This window comes from Podarcis raffonei, chromosome 5, assembly GCF_027172205.1.
Source record: "Podarcis raffonei isolate rPodRaf1 chromosome 5, rPodRaf1.pri, whole genome shotgun sequence".
Lineage (NCBI taxonomy): Eukaryota > Metazoa > Chordata > Lepidosauria > Squamata > Lacertidae > Podarcis > Podarcis raffonei.
This window is the reverse complement of record NC_070606.1, coordinates 47,891,042-47,915,703: the sequence shown is the minus strand read 5'-3', so window position 1 is coordinate 47,915,703 and position 24,662 is coordinate 47,891,042. Positions and strand designations below refer to the sequence as shown.

General features: G+C 42.2%; 1 protein-coding gene across 8 annotated transcripts in view; it reads right to left on the bottom strand.

Annotated features, from left to right (window-relative positions):
• FGFR2 (fibroblast growth factor receptor 2) overlaps window positions 1-24,662 on the bottom strand; it is a 145,622-nt gene that overhangs the window by 93,364 nt on the left and 27,596 nt on the right. For 3 of the 8 annotated variants that reach the window (XM_053389028.1, XM_053389024.1, XM_053389029.1), the window contains exons 1-2: window positions 19,468-20,119; window positions 11,197-11,460 (exon numbers count right to left, since the gene is read on the bottom strand). In XM_053389028.1, coding sequence (XP_053245003.1) covers window positions 11,197-11,371 — 175 coding nt within the window. In that variant the 5' untranslated portion in view covers window positions 11,372-11,460; window positions 19,468-20,119. Of the gene's footprint in view, window positions 1-11,196; window positions 11,461-19,467; window positions 20,121-24,662 lie in introns of those variants that run through there. The other 5 variants (XM_053389025.1, XM_053389030.1, XM_053389027.1 and 2 more) reach the window with 3 other exon arrangements.

Below are 24,662 nucleotides of genomic sequence, written 5' to 3'. Positions count from 1 at the left end.
TTGAATATCCCAAAGTGCCATACAAATACTAAGTATGACTTTTATACTGATACCATCTGCCCTGTGTGAAGGATGAAGAGAGAAGGGGAAACAAACAATACCACACCAGGGCCTGCTCCGGAGACAGGCTGTCCCCTCCTCACTACAAGGCCAGCTGGCACCATCTGCCCTGTAGGAAAGGACATGTGGTGTTGGCTCTTGCTTCTTTGCCTGTTGTTTTCTTTTGTGAGTGTGTGGTTCTTGGTGTATCTGTTGTGTTTTATAAACGATGTTAGCCACTTTAAGAAACCTAGTAAAAAAGCAGGGTATAAATCTGCTAAATAAATAAATAAATAAACTCTGTATGACAGGAGTCTCGTCTCGTCTCCCCCCCCCCGAGGGATCCAACAAGGGGAACCAACAAGAGAAACCAACCAAGATCCAAGTATTCCATCCGAAGAACAAAAAGTGACAAAACAGAGGACCCAGTTCTAAAATGCAGTGTAGTAGGAAATTACTCCACAGGACTATACTGCAATGATCTTGGCCCCAACACGCGTAAGTCTACCATTACCTTGTCACCAGCTTTACTGCAGGGCCAAAATGGATGCAGCAGAAACAAACCTAGTTGCCAAAGCATGAACATGCATAGAAAAATACAATATTTCACTCAGAAGGTGTGAATTTCATTGAATAATTTAACCAGCTAAGCCCAGTTCCAATAAAAATAAAACAATACTGCACCATACTGCTCTTAACTCAAGAGTATCAAGTCACGGTATTTTCACATTGTGAAAAGCAGCCGGCATTCAACCTAACTAAAGCCTTTCAATGACTTTCTTCTATGCTGTCATATGAAAAGAATATTGAGCTTGGGTGGCAAGTTGTGGCCAGCCAGGACAATTGCTCCACAAAAGTCAGAGCTAATCACTCACACACACACACACACACACACACACACACACACACTATTCCATTATGATTTTGACAAGATTTGCCCCATCAGTAGTAGGCACCTATGAGGTCTCTCATTTTCCCCAGGATAGACACACTCAGCTACCTTAGCCATTTAAACTGCTTAAGCAGGCTTGCTATTTGGAGAGCCTGACTAGCTATTACCTTACACATGCACACACATTGAGATTGAAGGGCATCATAAAGCTAAATGACAGAGACATGTCTTGGCTCTTTATTTAAAGATAATTAGCTGACATGGAGGTGCATGACTTTGAGTGTTTTAAAACCCAAAGGTATCATCTCTGCCTTGGCCTGCTTTGTGACAAGAAAACCTGAAAATGTGTGCACACAACATTAATCACAACTTAGCTGCACAGTGGGACCCACACAAAATGTAAAACCTTTATTGGCCTTTTAAAAACCGATTAATATTCTGTGCTGAGGACCAAACTAGTCACAAAAGAGCAGCCTTTTGTTTTAGGTTCAGTTGCTGCTGAGTGCCTACAAAGAACAGAGCAAGAAGGAATTAAAAATGCAGCATAGGCTGAAGTGAGGGAAGTTGAAATGGAACCTCCCCAGGACTGTGCTTTCCCTCCATCCCCAGAAACCATTTTAGAGCCATTTGTCTTTTAAAAGCTTAAAAACTATGTAGGCTGTGTTGACTGTATGCCTGTGAATGGTGTATGTGACTCAAACTAAGCCTGCAGCCCGCAAACCACTTAGTAACGTCAACAACACAGAAAGTGGTCTGAGCATTGTAGCCTAAGTATTATAAAGGGAAGACATTGCCATAATTAAACAAGGCCACCCTTCCTTATTGAGGTGGCCTACCTCACATTTGGGGGCAAAAACACACACACACAATGGGTTGAAGCATGAACTAGTGCAGTACAATCCTATGTGTATTTACTTGGAAGTTCAATGGGGTTTACTCACACATAAGTGTGCGTAGGATTGCTCTCTCAATTATAGTACTGTAACCTGAAACTCTCACTTCCAATGAACTGATTTTAATTAACTGGCCTCGTGATAATTTCGCTGACTTTCTATGGCCACTCAGCCAGTATTCCAGCATCGTTTCAGACTTAGAAAGCAAGAAATCTTTCCTACGGCCTTCACCATTTTCAAAACAGCAATTTCCAGATATCTTGCTCTATTACCTATACTTAAATTACACAGTCCTTTTCTTTATAAATCTATTTCCAAATAAAATATTTACTTTAAGCAGGAATTAAATATCTGGTTAAATGAGGTACTAAAAGTAAGGAGATTAAAATGTTTCTAGCAAAGTTGGAAAAGGGGGTCTACAAAATATTAAGTGTCACGCTGTACTTATTACGGGTTCAGATTGACCATTTGTTGCCTCATCCATTATAAAACCATGACTTCCCTTAAGAACTCTGGTCCTGTCAGCATTTTCATGGTAAACTCTCTTGTCACTTGTAAAATGTAATTACAAATTCTCAGGCCACAATAAACTATTTTAAAATTTGGCTATTTCCCATTTTAATCATTGGTCTATGGAAAATAACTAAGAGTGAAGGGTTTCTAAGGAGGCTATGTAAGATGTTGGATGTAGGATGCCATGTGAGGGTTCCATGAAGCAGCTTCCCCAACCTGGTGCCCTTGCCATTATCTGTAAGGTAAAGGGACCCCTGACCATTAGGACCAGTCGCGAACGACTCTGGGGTTCCAGCGCTCATCTCCCTTTACTGGCCGAGGGAACCAGCGTACAGCTTCCGGGTCATGTGGCCAGCATGACTAAGCCGCTTCTGGCAAACCAGAGCAGTGCACAGAAACGCTGTTTCCCTTCCCGCCAGAGCAGTACCTATTTATCTACTTGCACTTTGACGTGCTTTCGAACTGCTAGGTTGGCAGGAGCAGGGACCAAGGAACGGGAGCTCACCCCGTTGCGGGGATTTGAACCGCCGACCTTCTGATCAGCAAGCCCTAGGGTCAGTGGTTTAGACCACAGTGCCACTCGTATCCTTTCCCCATTATCTCTAGCTCCCTATTATCTCTAACCATTGCCCAGGCTGCCTGGGGATATTGGGAGTTCAGCAACCTCTAGAAGGCACCAAATTTTTCTTTTGATGTGCCTAGAGCAGCCAAGCAAACTCCTACCAGTGGCAAAGGCAGGAAATGGAACTGGACCAAGGGGGTTGTCTCTCCCCTGAAGTATCCCTCAAAGCTTTTTTTTTTTTTTTTTAGACTTCCTGCCAGTGGGTGGAGACAACCCACATCATGGATCCCAACTCTCCCCTACAGGAGGTGGTTATCTTCCCTTAAACAGAAGAAGTTGCCCTCTACAGACAAAAATCATTGGTCCATCTAACTCAGGACCATCTCTCTATTGACTCACAGTGACACTCTGAGTTTTCAGACAAGGATGTTTTCCATGCCTACCTAGAAATGCAAGAGATTGAATCTAATCACTCCTGCATACAAAACATATTCTCTAAAAGTGAGCCAGTGAGTTAGATCTGAAATATATCTATCCAAAATTAGTTAATGTAACTAAGTTCCTGAATTCAACGTACAATTTTAAATGAAAAGCACAACTGCTCAATCTGAAATGCAAGGCTTATATTAAAATCTAGGGCTGTATGCAGGAACTCAGATGCCAGTGGTGTCTCAATGCATACACATCTCATTCCACAAAATCCTGAAATTTGGTCCAAAATTACCAATCTCTGCAGGAATTGTAAAGTTCAAAACTTTGAAATTTCAAAAAAAAGAAAAGAAAATTGTTTCACACAAATAGTTTTGCTTCTAACATACGGCAATTAATAAAAGCCCTTTGATCTTGTTCACTTCTACAGCATTCCCTAGTAAGATCCATGAGAGGAGACTCACAAGATCATAATCTGTGAACATCTGAATGCTTCTGTTCACAGTATAAACCTCTTTGAAAAACATAATGGAAGTTTGGAGGCAACCAAGACAAGAACTTAATCTTGGGGTCCATGTTGTGGCACCAACAGGGGCATAGCACCCACAGATACACATTACCTTGGCACCTGTGAAGACCCCCTAATTTTTAATGGGGAAAAAAACCTGAGCTTTTACCAAGGGTGGTCCTAAGTGGCTAGAATGAAAACCAGTCATCCAAACACTCCACCTTAACCCTAACTCTAATCCCAACCCTCTCTTTCCCAATAAAGCCTTTGGCCCCTGCATAGATGTGTGTGCCTCTTGGGTTTTGCATGCTTTTAAGTTTTTTGTCTGTTCTTTAAGACTGGGGTGTTTTGCCCAGTTTTTCTTTTTGTTTAGTAGGGGCACTTTGCCCATTTTGTAAGGGAGATGCTGTCTACTTTTTTTTTTTTTGCCTCTGTTTTATTGGGGGCGGGGCTTGTTTGAAGATGGAATTCTAAGCATCACCAGTTTTCTTCCGTGAAATGGATCCTCTGAGGCCCCCATGACAGTTTGCTGTGCCCTTGAGCCAAAAAGGTGTCCCTGGCTTAAAAACTGTACCTTGGGAAGATTGTAAATACTTTTGTTTTCAAAAATGAGAGAGAAGTTTAACTTAGCAATGGTTTTATTTAAAAACCCAGTGACAGTTTGTCTGCACACCAGCTGAAAAGGGATTTAAATGCCAAAGAGAGACCAAATTAACTAGCCCAGCAGGTTTCTCAACAGACAACGTGAGTGAGAGAAGGTCAAGAGTGAGCTTGCTATTTATCAAATACATGTCTAAACTAATTATTCAATTCAACGAAGTTGTCTTTCAACCAGTATGTGCGGTCAAACCTCCCATCCTTAAGGGTTAACTTCATTAGGGTTCACTCTGTGACAAGAATGTTGATCAGGTTTAAAAGCCTCTCTCAAGACACAAGCCATTCCACTTACACAATGCAGAATTAATACAGATTTCCTGCTTTAAAGGAACTAGCAAAAAGCAACTGTAGGAGGCAAACTGCAGCTCAAGTCTCACTTTTTATCAGGAAGAGTCACTCCAGGGTGATTTACCCTATGATTGACATGTTGGAGATTCCTTAGAATACAGCCTCATGTGGACCAATCAAGATTTACCGCATTTCCCAGAAAGTAAAATTTTACAGATGTTCAAAAATAGCTGTGCAGAAGAAAACTTACATACAAAAAAATTAACCTCTTAGCTTCCATTCTAAGTCATAAATAGAAAATGGGGGGAAGTAGAATGGTACCACTTAGCCATGAAGCTGTAAGGGTGACCTTGGGTTTCCCACTCAGCCTAACCTACCTCACAGGGTTGTTGTTAAGAAAATATGGTGGGGAGGGAACCATTTACGCCACCTTGAGCTCGTTGGAGGAAAGGTGGAATACAAATGTAATAAATAAAGAAAATAAACAATATTTCGCTAAGCCTACTCTCTTTCCTTTTATTGACACAATGCATGTGTACAAAAGCGTACAATGTAAGAAAAGCACTAGTACATCATCAGTTGTCTGTATTTAATATGTGGCTATACTGCAAAATTGGGGCTTGGGAAAACCCTCCATGTCCCAAACCTGTGCTCAAAAAAGCAACTGCGTATAGGAATCTGAAATCATAATTGTGTCTAGGATTTTTTTAAAATTAAAAACCTTGTCCCCTCTAATTCAAGCACCATCTCCCAGCCCAGCAAAAGTGCCATTCGTTCAGTTATATGCATTCTACCATGAGAGTAATAATTATTAGAACTCATGTTGCTGTAAGGAAAAGCGGTGGGAATTAGTTATGCTTTAGATCAGGCTTCCTCAACCTTGGCCCTTCAGATGTTTTTGGTCTACAACTTCCATGATCCCTAGCTAGCAGGACCAGTGGTCAGGGATGATGGGAATTATAGTCTCAAAACATCTGAAGGGCTGAGGTTGAGGAAGCCTGTTTTAGATCAAATAAAAAGAACCCCTGCTAGTTTGTATCTAAAGTGTTACTCAACTGATGGATAAGGCTTCCATTAAAGGGGGGGAGCAGTTTCTGCTGTTTCCCATTGTCCCCTCTCCCCTGCAGCCCCCACTCCTAATATGTTCCAGTGGGTTCAGGGACCCTCCAGAGCAGATTTAAGTAGGATGCAGGGGCTGTGGTAGTGCTGTGGGAATCACCAAAATTGCTTCCCTCATTGTTCTGCTGAAAAATGCCTTATATCAGCTGACAGGACCAGAGGATACAACACAGCAGTCAGTACGGTACTTTGTGGTCTCATCTGTTGGAGAATGAGCTGATGCTAGGATTTTGAAGGCAATGGCCAGGAAGAGCTTATGCCCAGTTACAATCTACCAGAAGACCCTCAGTGTTCAGCCATGGGCTGCTTGCGCAATAGCAAAGACCACAGTGGCATACTTTTGGGTTGTTGAGCCAGGATTGTTATTATTGTTAAATTTGCTTACATTTTGCCCATCTAAATTTTCCAGCAATGGCATTTGCTCAGTTCACATACAGAAATTCCATAGCATTCCATGCCTTGTTACACCTGGAAGAAATTCTAGCACAGATGGCAATGTTTTAATATTTTCTAGATGAGATTAGATACTTGGGATTCTAATAACAGGCCCCCAAAACTGGGAGCTACATGCTGGTGTTTCTTAACTACGTGCAGCCTAGCTCTGCAGTTACTCATGCTACTTTACGGCACTTCACAACAGAATGCAGTTGTTTAGTCATCTGGGGCTGTGCTGGTAATACTGGGTTGTCATCGTGACTATGCTTGGCAGCAAACTTGATACCACAAGGTGCAATGGCGTGCTTACAGCAAACATATTCCGGTGTACAAATATGGTTTATTATTTGCACAACAGCAGTGCCTGAAGGCTGCTCTCAAGACTGGGGTCTCATCCATTACTATGCAAACAGCAATTAAGACAACATTATGAGAAACTGGCAAGCAAAGAACTGATCATCGACACATGTAAAAGTTACTTAACCACCTTGAAAATGTTCCCATCAAAATAATGCCATATAGTGGGTTTAGTATCATCTACTAATCAAATTAACTGAATTGTTCATAATTCATCATTCTTGAATGAAAGCACATATTCAATCAGATACTCTAAATGCCAAGCATTTGAAGTCCCTGAAGATGTGCCAAGACAGAAGCCCCAACGGGACTCACGAGAGTCTGCTAGGTATACTCTTTTATAAACGGTGTTGCTTCATTTAAAAATCCATGCTTGGAAGTTCACTAGAGTCTGTCCTTGAATTTTAGGAGAAATATCTTAAATATCATATCATCATGGAGCCTACATGAAGGTGCACCTCAAAAATGCCCTTGGCCATAACCACTACCTGCTCTTCCAAGTGTAGTACCACAAACACCAAAGTGTCCCTGAAATGTGTTAATGCTCAATTGCTGTAATAGGTTTTGGACTTCATATTCTATAAACGAGGCACACTATAGTCACAACCACACCACAGAGGCATTCCTGGGAACTGTAGTTCATTAAGGGTCCTAGAAATTGTAACTCTGTGAGGGGTCCCCTAACAACCCTCAGCACCCTTAACAAACTACAGTTCCCAGCATTCTTTTGGCTGTTAGGGTGGTATAAATGTGCTTTAAATGTATGATATGGATGTGTCCCAAGTGTAGTAAATGACGGGGAGAAAAGCTGCTGTACCCCCTTACCTGGGAGTAAGCCTTGCCTCACTGAACTCAATGGGTCTTACTTTGGAGTAGAGATGCTCAGAGGATATGACTGTGTGCTCACCAGTTAAGTATTAAGATGCTATAATATCTATGTGATATTCTGAGAACTTTCTCGTTAAATAAATAATACGTTCAATTTCTTTGCAGTTTAAAAATCATTTTATAATAATTTTGTTTGATGAAGTTAATCCAAATTTAATCTGATCTTACACTCACATTTTTAGAAGAAGTCCCAGGCAAACTTTCCTGGGAGTAAGCCCCATTTTACATGGTGGGAGTTGCTTCTAAGTAAGTATGTGCTGGATTCTGATGTTAACCCAATTCACTAAATAATTCCTTTACAGTCACATGAAGTGTCTTACATTCTATTCTTGACTCAAGTAGCTAGGCTTAGGGGGATGCTGAGGGGTCTTTAGACCTCCCCAGAGAATAAGCATGGTTTTTTTCTCTGCAGAATGTACCATTGAAAAAACGACAACAGCGTAAAAAAGTAGTGTTTGCAAAAGGAGCTGAGCAAATTATGGCGTTTGAATTCCATTATCATCCCACACTCCTGCATCTCTTCTGCCACATGAAAGTTCTTAAGCCATTAGGTTTGGAAGCCTGTTTTCTCTCTGCTAGTAATTCTCCAGTGTTCTCACATCTGAAATTGTTTCATATATGTAAACGACATTTCTGCCGCAAGGAAAAAAAATTGGTTGTTTTTCAATAATGCCACATGCTGATAAGATCCAGATTCTGTACAGTGAATATCTAGTCCAGAAGCAAGATGCTTTTAAAATGCACACTCCCTTCAAAGAGCTAACCAGAAGATAACCCCCACCCCTAAAAAGAACGAAGAACTACTATGATGACCCCAAAGAGTGGATTCTTCCTTTACTACAACATTCTGCGCTGTGCTGTAGAAACATCCCTGCCACTTTAAGCCTATGATCAAGGGGCTTGGAATAGGAAACAGCCAGCAAAGCAAATTACTGAACATAAACCAAGAAGTACACAAAATGGGTTTTTTTTAAAAAAAACACCTTAAACTTTCTTTGGAAAACAAGTATAGCAGGCTGCTAGCCCTCATGGTTGCAGAGAAAATCTTGAACACATGTTGGTGATTTATCAGAAGCAAGATGGAAAATGCATTGTTTCTCCATCCTGTTTCTACCTTCCCAGCACCTTCTCCCAAAACGACCTCATAATATTGCTACACACCTTTTCATTCCAACTTTCCCCCCTCCACTATTCTAGTCTATACTGATGGCAGCAGCAACTGCTGGTAATGGAGGAGGGGAAATGAACAGCCTAGTAACATCAGGACACAGGATAAGTTGTTCTTCATATTATGCTAGGGCTTCATCCCTGATCCCTGAATTCCTCTCATGAACGCTGGCTGGGGCTGATGGGAGTTGGAGTCCAACAAGGTCTGGAAGGCCTCTCTGGAGGGAACAGAGGACCTATAAGATATTCAGCTGCCCTTAAAACAGCAGGGCTTTAGTTGGATGCATTCCCAAGGCAGCAAGCAAGCTGCAGGTGCATGCCTTAAACATGTAATGAGTCCTGCCTCTTTTAATCTCACCCAATCAAAAAAGCCATCTCTAGTGGGCTTGGCTGAAGACAGGCTGCACTATCACTACACTTCATTAAGATTAATTTTTTTTCTAGAAATGCATAATTCAACTGGATCACCAATGTAAATAAACTCTAAGAACTGATTCTCAATTTCTGGGTATCTCTAGGAAGGCATAATTTCATATACAAATGAAACAAAAAGAAACAGAATCAATTATGCATTCCAACAGATGGAGGAGAGGGGTGGGAGAGGGAGAAAGCAAGCCCTAGTCTTATATGATATACAGAGGCCAAATCGCCTCCACAAAGCATCTGGGAGAGGACACGTTTCATGAACATTAGACTGATGAGATTGTTTTGACAGCTCAGTTAATATAAATGTGTTAGCTCATTGTATTACAAGATAACAGCAACTATATTAAGAATGCACTAGCCCCCTTACTGTGAGGCCCAGAAGGTGGGGGGGATAGAGCACAGGGGCCCTCTATTCCATTCAGCATAATGCAAACTTTCTTACTCCCAATACATACACTGTAATCAAAAACATCATCTTAAAATTCCAAAAATACCACAGATTGAGGAACTTGGGAGTCTGGATGTCCCTAAACGAATATCAGCTCCAGAGAAGAGCTCCAAACGATTACGGCTGCAAAAACCCTCATTTGTACAAGACACAATAGCAATTTGAAGTGTTGTCATTCTTCTGTGTTTTCTTTGGCATGCACCGGCATGCAGATTTTGTTTGGATTTCAGAACCCCCCCTGTAGCGTTTGCACCGCAGGATTTTTCTGCGGCTTAGAAACAATAAGGGGAAAAGTCGCTAGAAAACTAGCAAGAACCAAACATACCCACAAAAAAGGGTCCATTTTTCCATTAACAGCCCAACACAATATGCTACTCATGGACTAAATGCGGCCCCACATGTCTGTTTTGGGGGCTCACCAAGGATTCCCTTCATGTCTACCATGCACCATTTATCAACTCAGTGCTGTCCAAGAGTTGCAGTCTTTGAATAGTCACAAGCCTTTGGGACAGTTTCCCAAATTCTGGGGTGCACCTTTTGGCAGTACCAACACACCTCCGCAGCCTTAAAAACTACCTTTAGACACTGCATCTATCTGGGAATGGTATCCACAGATTCTCCACCCCCCAATGGCACAAAAGATGCCAGTACTACACCTTCATGAGCTAATAATAATTGGAATAGGGGGCTGCGGATGAAAGGAAATGCAACAGAGAAATCCTTAGCAGGTGCTTAGATAGTAATAAATGATAATGCAAATCTAGTGATGTAGACATCTATGAGTCCAATAAACATGGCATTGCTCTGTCAAGTAAATTAAGATATATAAACATTAATTGTGTTGCATGTGGCTAAAGGTCACCCCCAATTAATGATAAGTGGTAATAAAATGGCTTTTGTGGTCATTTTTGAGCTATGCATCTCTTTTCAATAGACTACCTGTGGACAAAATTACAATGAACAAACAGAAAGGGGTTGTTGTTTTTTCAAACAAGAGAAGCAATCTTTATGCACAATGTTGCCTTTTTTGCTCTGAAATAGCTCAGCATGAAATTTTGGACTGAATCCCAACAGACTGCTGTTAAATACTATGGTTTAGAAGGCCTTATTCCTCTTGAGAAATGACTAAAGCCTTATTTGACGATGGATACCCCAGTGTGAGCCCCTTACAGTCTTTTTTCATGTTACTGATGTCATGTTTAAAGACTGAGTACAGGAGATGATGACCTTTCAGAAATCAACATGGTAGTTACATATATGTTACCAATACATCCTCCTGTATTTTGTCCATAGCCACATTTTCTCCCTTAGCACTGTAGCTAAAATAGTCACACCTGGAATTAGTCACAGCATCATTCTTCTGTTGGGTCCAATAGAGCAGTGTCAATGATAACAACACAGGTGACAGAAAACTAAGTTCCTGTGTGGAAGAGTTTCCACAAGTCACACAAGTGATGAGATCACCTTGGTGCTGGTGGTAAATGGTTATTTATACAGAGCCTGAACTTCCTCGGAAATTAATGACCCCATTCAAAAAAACAAAACTTAAACAAACAAACAACAACAGTGACTCACCTTCAGGTTCCAAAGTGGTGTCTTCACCAACTAAATTGTATGATGGCCGAGCCAACGAAAATCCAGCCATGGTGATCACCACCAGGCAGATAAGGCAACATGAATTCCAGCTGACCATCTTCTCAATGCCAGTCCCTGATTCTCTTCCATACCTCCATGTGGACTTTACTCCCATCTGAGCTCCTCTACACAAGCATGGGCTGAAAGGAGCACCTTAAGCCTTGATAATAAGTACCTTCTTACTCCCGATTGCTGCTGGTTCTCCTAAGGGAAAAGGAGAAGGACATTTGGTGAGTTAAGGAAACCAGAATTTCTGCATTTAAATTGCAAAATCCCCAATCATGCCTCCGTTTTCATCAATGGTTCAGACAAATCCAGGACCTGCTCCATTTTTTATTTATTTTTATTATTATTTTAGGAGGACTCCAACAGTGGAGGTTCTTTGGAGTCCCGAAATGAGTTGGAGGGAGAAGTAACATAAGCAACAGGTTGGGTAGGAACCGGGTGCAAGCCTGTGTGAGCCAAAAGGCTAGAGAAGCACAGAAAGGATTACAAGGAAGCTCAGAGCAGGATTGCCTGGGTGTTTGCTGATAAACTTTCTCTTCTGTTGGAAATCCTTCACTCTATCAGAAACTGCTACAAATTACACATCATTAAGCTTTAGCTTCGTTTTCAAACGGATCATCTGAGGCTGAAGAAATATAGTCATAGTGGTCAAATACTAAGTCCATTCTTTTGGCAAAGCCTACATAAGTATCAGTAGGCTCTGGAACATTTGTATTCAAGTTCTACATCTACTGACTCACTGAGCCAATTTAAAGCTACAGAAATAACACATAACTGGATGTTACTACTTTAGTGCAGGTAGATGACCACCATGCTTGAATATTTCAACACCTAAAGAATTCCCCTCACACAGAAAACTGTGTGTGCCACTGAAAATAATACCATTCCATCATTTCCTCCCTGATGGGCTAGTTTACTGTATTCAGGGAGACAGTTGTGTTGCCTAGAAGTGATAGAACATGCAATCAATCACGTGCACCTTGAACTGATATAATCAAGGAAGAGTTTCACTACGTATGTGCCATATTGCTTTTGTTGCTCCCTCTTTTATATCATAGAAACAGACAAAAAACTAAAATCTCTCGCTCAGCCTCAGGTCTCAGTCTGTGAACCTGCCTCCAGGGTTGTTCCAAAGGGAAAACAAAATAAAGTACATTTAATGTGATATAAGCAAGAAGCAACAGCAATACGCAACTACCAATCTAAACTTCAAACACTCCTAACACTATGGCTTAGTATACTTTCCCCCTGCTTGAATTATACAACATATTCCAGTTTTCATTCTAAAAGCCAAAGTCAAATATTAAGTACAGGCAGTAACCATTTTAGGTGCGTCCAATTGACATTCAGTCGCCAACACGGGAGAACGGGAGCAGAACGGGGTGGACATGGGTGGGGAGCACAGGAATGGAACCCCATGTGAAATAGTCACCGACTCCAGTCTTAAGTCGTCAACAATGCAGAGTTCTAAACCTGAAAATGCAGATTACCAGCTCAAGGCCCAAATAACCATGCAATATTCTTTAGGATTTAAAACAAGGAAGCCCATTCTCAGTTTTGAACAGATACACCTGACATTTGAAAATACTCATTCTATACATGCAAAGCAATCTTGCACATTTGCTAGGAAGTAAGTCCCACTATGCTGAATGGGGCTTATTCCTCAGTGTGTTTAGGTCTGCAGCTTTATTGAACTAGTAAAGCACAGAAGGTAATTGCACCGTGCTGTTCCATGAACATTTGCATAGTTCCATGTTTTGTTTTGTTCATTGTATCCCAGTTTTTTTTTTTTTAAAAAAAACAAACTTAAGTAAGAAAAGCTATTTATAACCATCCTATCCTAAACAGTATAAAGACAGTATAAAGTCTGTTTTGGAGACCTAATTCAGCCTGCTAGTTGGTTTAATCCGGTTTACTGGTTTATTTCCTGGAGTAAAATCTTTAAAAAACCTCAACAACTTCAACCCTAAAAAAAGGTCAACAACTTTGGCCCTTCACTTCATCAAACCTGGCCCTCTTTGAAAAAAGTTTGGACACCACTGGGTTAAAGGCAGCTTCCTATGTGCCTATGTACCTGTTGTATGACTATCTGTTATGAAGCATGAAGGGAGCTTCCTCTGTTTCTAAGAAGAAGAGGAAGGAAAAAGCAGCAGCGTGGTTGTCCCTCTTGCCTGGAGAGATGCAGCAGCAAAGACAGGGAAGGAGTTGCTCGTTTGGGGAGGAGAAAAAGAAGTATTAATGGGACCCATGTCTCCAGGATACATGAATATTTCTTCGTGCTCTTGGGCTGAGGAGTTTTCAGATGCCAGCACATTGCTTAAGGGAGCTACTTTAATCAAAAAATATCTATGAAGTTTGTTTTAAGCAAATAACATAATTGTATACATGTGCAGGCCCATCATGTTTCGTTTTACAAAATTACCACATTCTATTTTTGCGCTGTGCAAATCCTTCCATGAATTTGCATGGCAGAAGGCCAAGAATCAATTAGAGCAGACTCTCTCTCTCTCTTTTTATCAAGGTACACACGGCCAGACAATGCAAGATAAAGATAGAGCAACTCAAAGCTCTGTTCAGGGAGAGCTAGCCTTACATGGTTTGGAAGTGTACAATAAAGTGCCCTTTCATGCAATTAAGTCTGAAATCTTCCAAACATTCAACTCCGGAGCATTCTGTCCTGGAGCAAGTGATTACAAGACTCAACATTCTGGAGTATGTGATTTGTGGGCTGAAATGCGCATTTGTCTATAAAAGCAGTTGTCCTGAAATCGGGAACTGTGGATTCATCTTGCTGACATCTGTAACTGTTATTGCTCAACACTCATATGGCGCAGACCATACAAGGGATAGAGTCCCAGTCCAGGAGGCTTGCAAGCTAAACCAGGCAAGGGGAAGCCGGGAAGAAGTGATGCTGTGGAAATGGAGTAAAGGAGAGCCAGGTGTCAAAGGAGAAGCAGGTAACATGAGTTAATTTTACCCATGATTCCTTTTCACATCTATTGGAGCACCTGCAGCACCTCACCCATGAAACTCAGTCCTTGGTCTCAAGCAATCCACCATGCTTTCATCCCCACTCCCCTACCTGCAGTATGGACATAACAGTGCTTCCACCAACTTAAAGGTAAAGGGACCCCTGACCATTAGGTCCAGTCATGACCGACTGTGGGGTTGCGGCGCTCATCTCGCTTTATTGGCCGAGGGAGCCGGTGTACAGCTTCCAGGTCATGTGAACAGCATGAATAAGCCACTTCTGGTGAACCAGAGCTGCACACAGAAACACCGTTTACTTTCCCACCGGAGCAGTACCTATTTATCTACTTGCACTGGTGTGCTTTCAAACTGCTAGGTTGGCAGGAGCAGGGACCGAGCGACGGGAGCTCACCCTGTCGCCGGGATTCGAACCGCCGACCTTCTGATCGGAAAGTCCTAGGCTCTGTGGTTTAACCCACAGCGCTACCCGTGTACCTCCACCAACTTAGCAGGACACTTAGAGAATCATAGTTGCAGAGTTAGAAGTGACCCTGAGAATCATCTAGTCCAAGCTCCTTTAATGCAGGAATATGCAATTGTGCCATTTGGGGATTAACCTGCGACCTTGGAGCACCCACTCCAACCAACTGAGCTTGTAAGGATTGATTGAGATAATGTATGCAAAGCGCTTTGAAAAGAGAAGCACTGTGAAAGAGAAGGGGTTGTGCACACCCACCTTCAATGCACAAGAGTGTGAGAGAAGTAGCTGCAATCTGATAAATCAGAGGGCCAATGAGATACACAATTCAGCCAAGGCGACAGCTCCCATGAAAACTCTAGTTGGTCTGGATGAGAACAGCATTTACGAAGCACCTTAGTAACTGGGCCAAACAAAAACCTCTTTTGTTCCCTCACACAAACACAGCACCCAGACTTCAGGAGGCAAATAAATCAAGCAGCCATAGCAATTATGCTCTTCTGTGTGATATGGTCAGTGATGGATTTCCAGAGGTTATCTGTCAACTGTGAAAGAACAACAGATAAAGCTATTCTCATTTTACCTATTCTGCTCTCATTCCTGCGCTACCCTCTTACACTCTGAGCACAGCAATAACTCAAGAACCTTTCATCCCTTTGGATGCGAGAGACCCAAATTCCAGTTACTACTCTTTGTTTAGCCTGTGCTCTTTCTTTCTCTCAACCTAACCTACATCACGTACTGTGAGTCTATAGGGGTAAGATGCACATGTAAAGTGCTCTGCTCACCCAAAGATCTAGAAGTGGTATGTTATCATGCTGCCCACACTAGTTATCTCAAAGTATACCAGGGAAAAGTAGTTATGGGCAAAATCCTTCCAGCTCAATATCTGACATAAAATTGCCAAAACTGGACACTTATTGAGACAATGTATGCTGCCCAATAGAGAAAATTCAATCTAGGTTTTCTAATGTATTACAGTGGTACCTCGGGTTACATACATTTCAAGTTACATACTCTTCAGGTTACAGACTCCGCTAACCCAGAAATATTACCTCGGGTTAAGAACTTTGCTTCAGGATAAGAACAGAACTTGTGCTCCGGCGGCAGCGGGAGGCCCCATTAGCTAAAGTGGTGCTTCAGGTTAAGAACAGTTTCAGGTTAAGAACAGACGTCCAGAACGAATTAATTTCTTAACCCGAGGTACATCATGCTTCAGAAACAGCACATGCAATTCCTTAAAACTTTTACCAGTAAGATCTTTGGTGAAATAAACCCTTCAGTGCACAATATTTTCTTGAAAGGTCACTGTTGATTTGATACTTAAAGCTAGAAAATGGGACTGAGTCAACCTCACATGACATATTAAAGAAACTGGTGAAATATATTATCAATAAAGGGCATGGGAGGCTTAAAAGCATGCAATCCTTTTAAATAAATTTAATTTCTATAGTTGCATAATGGTTATAGCCAACCACGGAGACCCATTTGTTCTGCTCCTACAAACCACCTAAAGTGCTTCTCTTAAACCCATCAGTGCCTCCCCAGACTACTGAGGCCTTATTACAGGATTCATAGTCTCTCTAAGAGTATACAAGTTACCCATAACTCTATCTTAATGGAAATATACACTGTCAGAATTTTTAAAAGGGATATAACATGAGGCTTTCGGGGGGTGGGGGGGAGAAGAGGAGACAGAAGAGTTTCTTCTATGGAGCTGTAACAAAAGTGAGACTAACATCTTACAACACACTTAACTTCAACAAAACTACCAGGCAAGGAACTTGAAAGTCCAACTTGACATATTTTTAAAGAGCACAATTCACTCTTTCCCTATAAGACATTGGAAGCAATATACCCCTTACACGTCAACAGCAAACTCAGCAAGCCTTTGAATTACATAATTCTCACTACATCATTTCCACAGGGAACATTAGTCTCCCCAATTACGGAGTCCCACTTCCACCTCTCCAAGCATATGGGCCTCTCTAGAAGGTGGAGGGGGCGGGGACCCAGACTCCAGTTCTTTCCCTTATCTTACTTGCTATAGTCGCTGCTAGATGGTTTTATAGGGAGACCTCCTACCCTGGGGTAATTATGTACCTATCTCAATGTTTGGCACACAGTCCCAGCATGCTTCTTGGCCTTCACAATTCTGGCTTCCTGACTACAATAGCATAATCCCTCCTGGAGTCTGAGGCTCAGTGAAAGCCACACGTAGTGTTTATTTTTCCCCTTGAAAGGGAACTCTTTTCTCTCTTCTATACTGCCCTATACTGGGGAAGGAGTTGTCAGCCACCCATGATTGATGGCTTGCCTGGCCACCCGCTCATCAAGTCAATTTTCACCTCAGTCACATACCTGCCCAAATGTCTTTGCCAAACTGACAAGCATGGGAAAAAACAGCCTGAGGTTGGAGCCCTACCAAATTCCTTCAAGCTGCCACATTTATTTACTTTTTTTTTTAATGCGCACACAAACAAGTTGTGCTTGTTCTAGAGAGGCAGTAATTAAATCCAAGCCTAAGTATTCATTTTAATCTAGCTCCATTGTTATGTGGGCAGTGTTTATCACTCCCCAGGGAGGTTGTAATTTGCAGAGAGTATGTCATCCAAATCAATAGTCTGACCTGTGTATCCTCCCTAGGCATTTAGAGTACAGCCAAAAAAAAAAATCTGTGCAAGTGTGGATCAATGTCCTCCACCAGCTTATAGAAAATTAGCTGTATAGCAATTAAGTGACAGTAGACTGGGTCTGATAGCAGGAGGAGAGTGAAGCCCCACTAACCCCTTCACACTGCCATCTTCAAAGGGATCGGCTATTAAACATTAATTCTGGACGGTTATTCGGGGAAAACAGCCTGGCAGCATCAATAGTTTTGCTTTGTCTGAACTTCCTTCATTCACTTTTCTTGGGGACTAGCCTGTTTTTCTCCAAGTCTTCTGCGGATCAGAAAGAGAGAGGGGGAAATCTGCATTTTAATTGACATTCCACAGAGGTCCAGAGGCCGCTTATTGCAGTCTATTCAAACCAAACAGGCTTTTCAGATGAAAATGAGTAAAGGCAAGTAGAAGATTTACAGGGATTTGGTACAAAAGAGACAATGGGGTTTGAAATGTTGATGGCGCTTCACACCAGCCACATAATGGGCCCCTGTTTGAAGGGCAGTTTTATACACAGAATATATATATATATATATATATATATATATATATATATATATATGGTCTCGTCTTTTTTTTTTTTTTTAGAAGAAGGAAAAATTTGGATCGCATCACTAACACACACAACCTCCCCACGAGAAGAACCTCCTGTTCTTTTGGTTTGTGTTACTTGTACATCACGTTTCCCCTAAGCTCCATGTAAATCACTTCTCTCCATATGCACAGATTGTTGCAACAGTCACTAAAGGATTCCATGTGGGGGTTTTTGGGAGGGGGTTTGAGGGGGGGGTTTGCCTAACTAGGTCCTTCCGCAGCACTATTGGTGAAAGAATCTGCACAGGCTACAGGTTTTGCTGTGTTCAGCATCGCTAAAGCTCGGTTCCCCTTCTTCCTGCAACTGAATAAACTAGATCCCCTCCAATTCCCCCCCTCTTCAAACAAAAGCCCTTTAATGCCACGCCAATTAAATCATAGCTCTACAATTTGGGTCCTGTTACAACCGTAAAAAATCCACAATGATTCCTTTTCTTTATGGAACACATTCTGCATATCATCTTATCTGGAAATTTAAACAGGGATGGGGGCTCAGTCGGGGTTTAGAGCCTAAAAAAAATAAGCTGCCAAGTGAAAACCTCTGACCTAGGAACAACTGTCCTTTAAGGCAGCTCAGCCAGCATGGGGAGGCACTCTGCACATGCTCAATAGTTCATCTTGTCATCTTTCCAATGTCCCAAGCCCTGGCAACAGTTTTTTATGCAGGTACACCTTTGCTCAGATTATTGAACTCAATAGGCTAACACGCCAGACGAGGATGAAATATGCATAACAATACTATTTAAACTTTTTTTACTATGGAGTAGAAGGGGAGAAGAAGTGGTTCTGAACTTCGCCTGCTTCTTGAAAGAAAGCAACAACCTTGTCACCACCTTTGCCATCCTAAGCACTTCCACCTGGGCGCAAAGCCCCCAGGAACCCTTGGAATTTACGCACTTCCAAATCCATGTGTTAAACCGCAGCCTCGCCTGCCATGCCATCTAAACCACATCACCACGGAAGACCTCTGAGCGAAAAGCGCCGTTCGCGAAGGGCTAAAAAGTAGAGGCTGACGACGGGGTGCAAACTGTCAACTGCAAGAGGAGCGGGAAGGATCCTTGCGGGCGCCCTTTCGAAAAGGAGCTCCCGCGCTCCCAGCCCTTCGGGTGGATCCAAACCCGCGCCAGGTCCCACGCCACCTGTGGGGGCCCACCGATCAGACCCACGCAAAATATTGAGGGCGTGCGCTTACTACGCCTCGGTAGTTGCCACATGTCGCTCGGCGAAAACATCCCAAATGCCAGGCTGCGCAACGACGCCGCTCCGGGAGATGCCCCGGCTTTGAAGGGGGAAAGCTCTTGCGAATTTCGATCGCGCAAGCGGCACACACGTTGCTGCACAAATGCACAAAGCGATCGCACGGAGGTGGCCCAGGGAGCCTCACTCCTGGAGATCCTGAGGATTCCTCTCTCTCTCTCTTCCCCGATCGCCCCCCTTTCCTTTCCTTTCCTCCCCGGCCCCCCTCTCCTCTCCACTGCAAGCCAAGCCTGGTCCAATTACCTGGTATGAAAAGGCTCCGCGTAAGCGATCCGCTCTTCCTTTGCAGCAGGCGTGTGTGCGGGATGAAGCCCGGCGGCGCCCGCAGCCTTCTTTTTCCCCGCAGCGGGGAGAGGAGGAGAAGGAGAGGAGCACCTCTCCGTAAAAAAAATAAAATAAAAGCCCCACGATCTCGCCTCTCCGCCTTTACTCCGCGCGCAGCCGCTCCAACCCGTCGCTGCGAAGCCCCGGACCCGCGCGGGGAGACTGGGCCACCGTCGCCCCCATCACCGCTGGCGAGCCAAAGGCTGCCTTCTTTTCCGGCGCCCCCAAACCTCTCCAAAAATTAAAAAAAGCTGGACGGAGCAGCAGAACGGGGCTGCGTTTGCTCTTTTTATTTAGAGAAGGAAAAACTAAAAGGGTTGAGGAAAAAGGAGGCAAGCAGTGTGTCGCGATTTTTCTTTTTCTTTTGCTCTTCTCCACTTCTCTCAAGATCCAGGTTTAGGGAGAACTTTCCCAAAAGTTGTCGTTGCTCAGAAAAAGGAAAAAGCACAGCTGCCTTTAAGTCCAGATCCAGTCCATTCAGAATCCCTGTTGCAAGCAAACTCGAAAACTTTATCAGGTCTACAAGCCCTTTCTCTCTCTCCCTCTCCCTCTCTCTCTCTCTCTCTTTCTTCCCCCTCCTTCCTCTGGTCACTCCCCCGAAGTTGAAACCTGAGCCATTTCCTGGACAGTTCCTCTGCCAATCACAGCAGTTCAGCAATAGTTGAACTCCGTAGGCTCTTCCCCTCGCACTGGAGATGCATTAAGGAGAATAGGGCTCTCTTTCTCTCTCTTTCTCTCTGCCTCTCTCTCCCGCAACCTCATAGAAAGCACTCAGGGGGAAAACGCCTCCAAGCGGCACCACAAAACCAGCAAGCAAAGAAGTAAAATAAAATGTCATCTCTGCGCGCGCGCACATACACACACACACACACAGCCTCCTGATGTATTGCTGATATTCACAGCCTTGACTGGAGTTTGGAAATGATGTTGCAGCCCAACATCTTATGCTGTAGATGCTTTAAAAAGAAGAGATTTCAGATAATTGAGTCATCACTTTTTGCCCTCTGGAATCTCCACCACCTGGTGGGCGCAGGATGACCCACTGAAGATGTCAACACACAAACACATGCGCATCAAGACCAAATAGAGATGTTTTGTGTGGCAGCAAAGATCACTTTTGTCCAGTCCGCAGGGACACATCTTAACGTTTTGGGAAGATGACTAATCCGTAATTAATTTCTTGTTGTAGCATCACTGGGCATAAATGGTCACAGAACAAATACTGAAATGGATGCAGCATTCTGCTAGCATGGCATAGCTTAGTAACATCTTGTAGAAGCCAAGATGTGAGGGGGTTAAGGAGAAAGCAGAGAAGAGGAAAAAAGGGTTCCTGATAACAGGGGAAGGGGGGAAAATCAGATTTGAAAAGATAAATCTCTCTCCCTGCCTCCCACCCACCCACCCCAACAAATTTTACCAAAATATTGGCACACCGACCACAGGTTCATAGAGCTGGAAGGGACCATGAGGGTCATCTAGCCCAACCCCCTTGCAATGCAGGAATCTTTGAGCAATGTGGGGCTTGAACCCACAACCCCAAGATTATGAGAGTCTCATGCTCCACTGGCTGAGCTATCCCAGTATGTCCCATATGTCCATAATCTATTGGGAAATTCTCATGTGTCTGTTGAAATTAGTGTGTTTCTGTTAATTTCAATCTCAATGTTTAAAGGAAAACTTCCAGTTGGATTTGCACAGAAGTAAGTCAGAACAGCCTTAGATCAGTTTTCCCCAACCTGGTGCCCTCCAGATGTTTTGGATTACAACTCCCAATCGCACTAGCCAGCAAGGTCAATGGTTAGGGCTGAGATTTGTTGGGTAAAACATCTGGAGGGTGCCAAGTTGGGGAAAGACTAGTTTAGATTTTAGGTTTCCTACATGAAAACACTGGGGGGGGGGGGGACAGGACGAATAATACATATGGAAACAGACACTTCTAAATCCAAGTTGCAACACTAAATGACCACATCATATTCATTCATTGTCACCATCTATTAAACCTAACACAATCCATCACAGAATTAGGTGTACTTAAACCTACTTAAAGCAATGGACCTCAGTGTCCATAACTCTACATTGAATTGCTGCCATGATCCTGCAGACTGCAAGTACCAGTGCATGGTGGGTCTACTCCTGAGTAAGCCAGTAACTTGAGGGGTACATCATGAGAACTTGCAGAATTGCTTAACTTTCTTTGTACAGTGGTACCTCAGGTTACATACGCTTCAGGTTACACACTCCGCTAACCCAGAAATAGTGCTTCAGGTTAAGAACTTTGCTTCAAGATAAGAACAGAAAATGTGCTCCGGCGGCACGGCGGCAGCAGGAGGCCCCATTAGCTAAAGTGGTCTTCAGGTTAATAACAGTTTCAGGTTAAGAACAGACCTCTGGAATTAATTAAGTACTTAACCCGAGGTACCACTGTATATATTATGAAAGCATTAATCACGTTGTAACCGTACCCCAAACTCTCAGTCTCTAGTCCCTCCAATATTAACCTTGGTAGCTCAGCAGGAACTAGTAGGGCAATGAAGCACCCACCCACAACATAGGGATTTATGCATATTCAAGGGTATGGAGAATTTGCTGTGTGTGTGTGTGTGTGTCGGGGGGGGGGAGAGACACCCAAAGAACCTCCCCAACAAGGGCTATATATGAGCAAATTCCTTTCCTAGGGACAAAAAGATAGAAACTGTCATGAAGTGATGATAAGGAGAAGATGGGAGGGAGGCTATTGATAGCTGGGAAATACAAATAAAGTAGAAAAAGATAGTTGGTCTGAAAAATGCAGCTAACAATGGAGAGCTGTTGGAGAAAGAGAGGTGGGGAAAATGAGAGTTACCCATGGGACCACAGGCCAATTTCTGAGACTGAGTAGAAAGAATTTAGGAGGAAACTGATAGGAGATAGTTGGCCATCCATAGGGGAAGGAAGAGAGAGAGGGAGGGCAAAATTATGACACTGCATACTGATAAAACCACTGTACTTGAAAGGCAACAAGAATAGGAAGAAGGGACATTTCTCAAATAGACTGAAACTGTTGTCACACAAAGTAGATATTACTATCATAGTACGAGTGTGTGAACCCCTGAACACTTTACTACTAATATTCCTGCTGTGTGCTAAGCCATGGTTTGTCTTAAGGTGTCCTCTGAACAAACCATGGTTACAGCTTATGCTTTATCTGGGGCAAAACAAACTATACATCTGGACTTGGGTGCCATGCTGCGCTAAGAAATGGATTACCTCACTCCAGCGCAGCCGCATCAGGACCAGAGGTAGAGCAAAGCAACTTAATCTCTTCTTCTGGAATCCACACATTCATGCTCAACCATGATTTATCATTACTATTACTATTATATCTTTTTATTTAGGATTTGTTTATAAGTTTATAAGTTTATTTAGATCCCACCTGTCTCCCAGTCTGGGACTCAAGGTGACTTTTGGTTTGTGTTACATACTTACCAGGTTATAGAAACTTTGTACAATAAGTTGGGGCAAAACAGTAGGTTGCTTACACCCAGAAAACATTCATGTTTTGAAATGGCAGGAAAATATAATATAAACAAAACATAGCAAAATTGGTGTGGGTGGGTGTCTGTGTAGAGGTAACAATAAAGAAAAAAGGGGGAGAAGATGCATGTTTTAAAAAGTGAAATAAGAAAGAATGTTAGACACATCAGTATGTTTATTGAGAGCATTGCACTTTATTGAGAGTATTGTCTCTACATGACAGTGGGGTGATGGTGGTGCGGTTTCTTTTTTACCAAGAAGAGCTCTCCAGAGTGCCAAACGCATAATCAGTTTTGATAGAGGCAATTTGACACACATGTGCCAATATTGCTCAGGGAACATTTTAAGTGTGAATGAAGGGAAGACTGTTACCAAATATATTATTACAATGGAAAGGTCACTGTCCCTTTTGTAACGTGTTCAAGATTTTTACAAAATCTTTTCACTGCTGAACTGCTGACAGCATTTCTTAGAGAATATTCACCAGTAAAACAATACATTGTTTTGGGGAGACAATCCAAACATTCACCTTGGATAGAAAGTACCCTGTTTTCAAATATAGGGAATAGGTGCAGCAAGAAAAGGCCAAGGCCAAAATAAGAAAGTTTATTGCCAGTCCCCCATTGTTTTTTATTTTATTTTCCGTCACTTAACAGCACAAAAATGATTGCTGAGGTGGAGAATCTAAAAAATAAATAAATAAAATGATGTTTATTTTGTGCCATTTGAGGAGAATTTTTCATTTTAAATTATTTTCAATATTTTGGTTTAATCTTTCTTTATTTCCAACCTTTACTTATTCTTTCACTGTTAGCCACTTTTCTTTTGAAAGCAGAACATGCGCATTTTGGAAGGCAGTTGGCAAAAACACATTTTCAAGGAGGAAAAATAAAATCTGCCCATACCACAGCAAATCAAAACCACATTTTATCATTTTTAAACTCCTCTTTATTTATGACCTATTTTGAAATGATTTTAACTAAACAATCTCAATTAAATTATTTCTACAACCTTATTGCCATCACTAAAAGATAAACAAAGCCTGAGAAAGTGTTTGCTTTCATGAGTTAATGGTGGATATTCAATTTCAGATGAAATCCTTAATGATACCATGAGGATTTCAGAATTGTTGTTTTAAATCTAATTCTTATCATTCCAGATAAGTGTTTGGCATGATTTAAATACAAAAATGGAGAAGTTTAGCCACACATTTATGTGAGAGTAAGTCCATAAGACTGAATTGTTAGATTGTGTCAGTTTACACATGCTCATGAATTGTAATTCAACAAGAAGAATATCAGAGTCCAGTGTGAACATTTAAGATGGACTGTTCTGAAATAAATCTATTTAATTTTTCCTGACATATTCACTCATCCGCGTGCAGAGAAATAGCCTTCCACATATAAATATACTAGACAAGGAAGGCAATAAGTTTCTTTATTGGGGAAAAGCACATACCCAGCGTTGATAAACATATGAATTGGTTTCCTCCAAAACCCTCACCAGCAATGCTGTTTTGGGTAGTCAGAAGCCCACTATTAAGGCAACACATATTTCTAATCATGATTTGACATTTGTGCTTACAATATTATTTAAAGGTA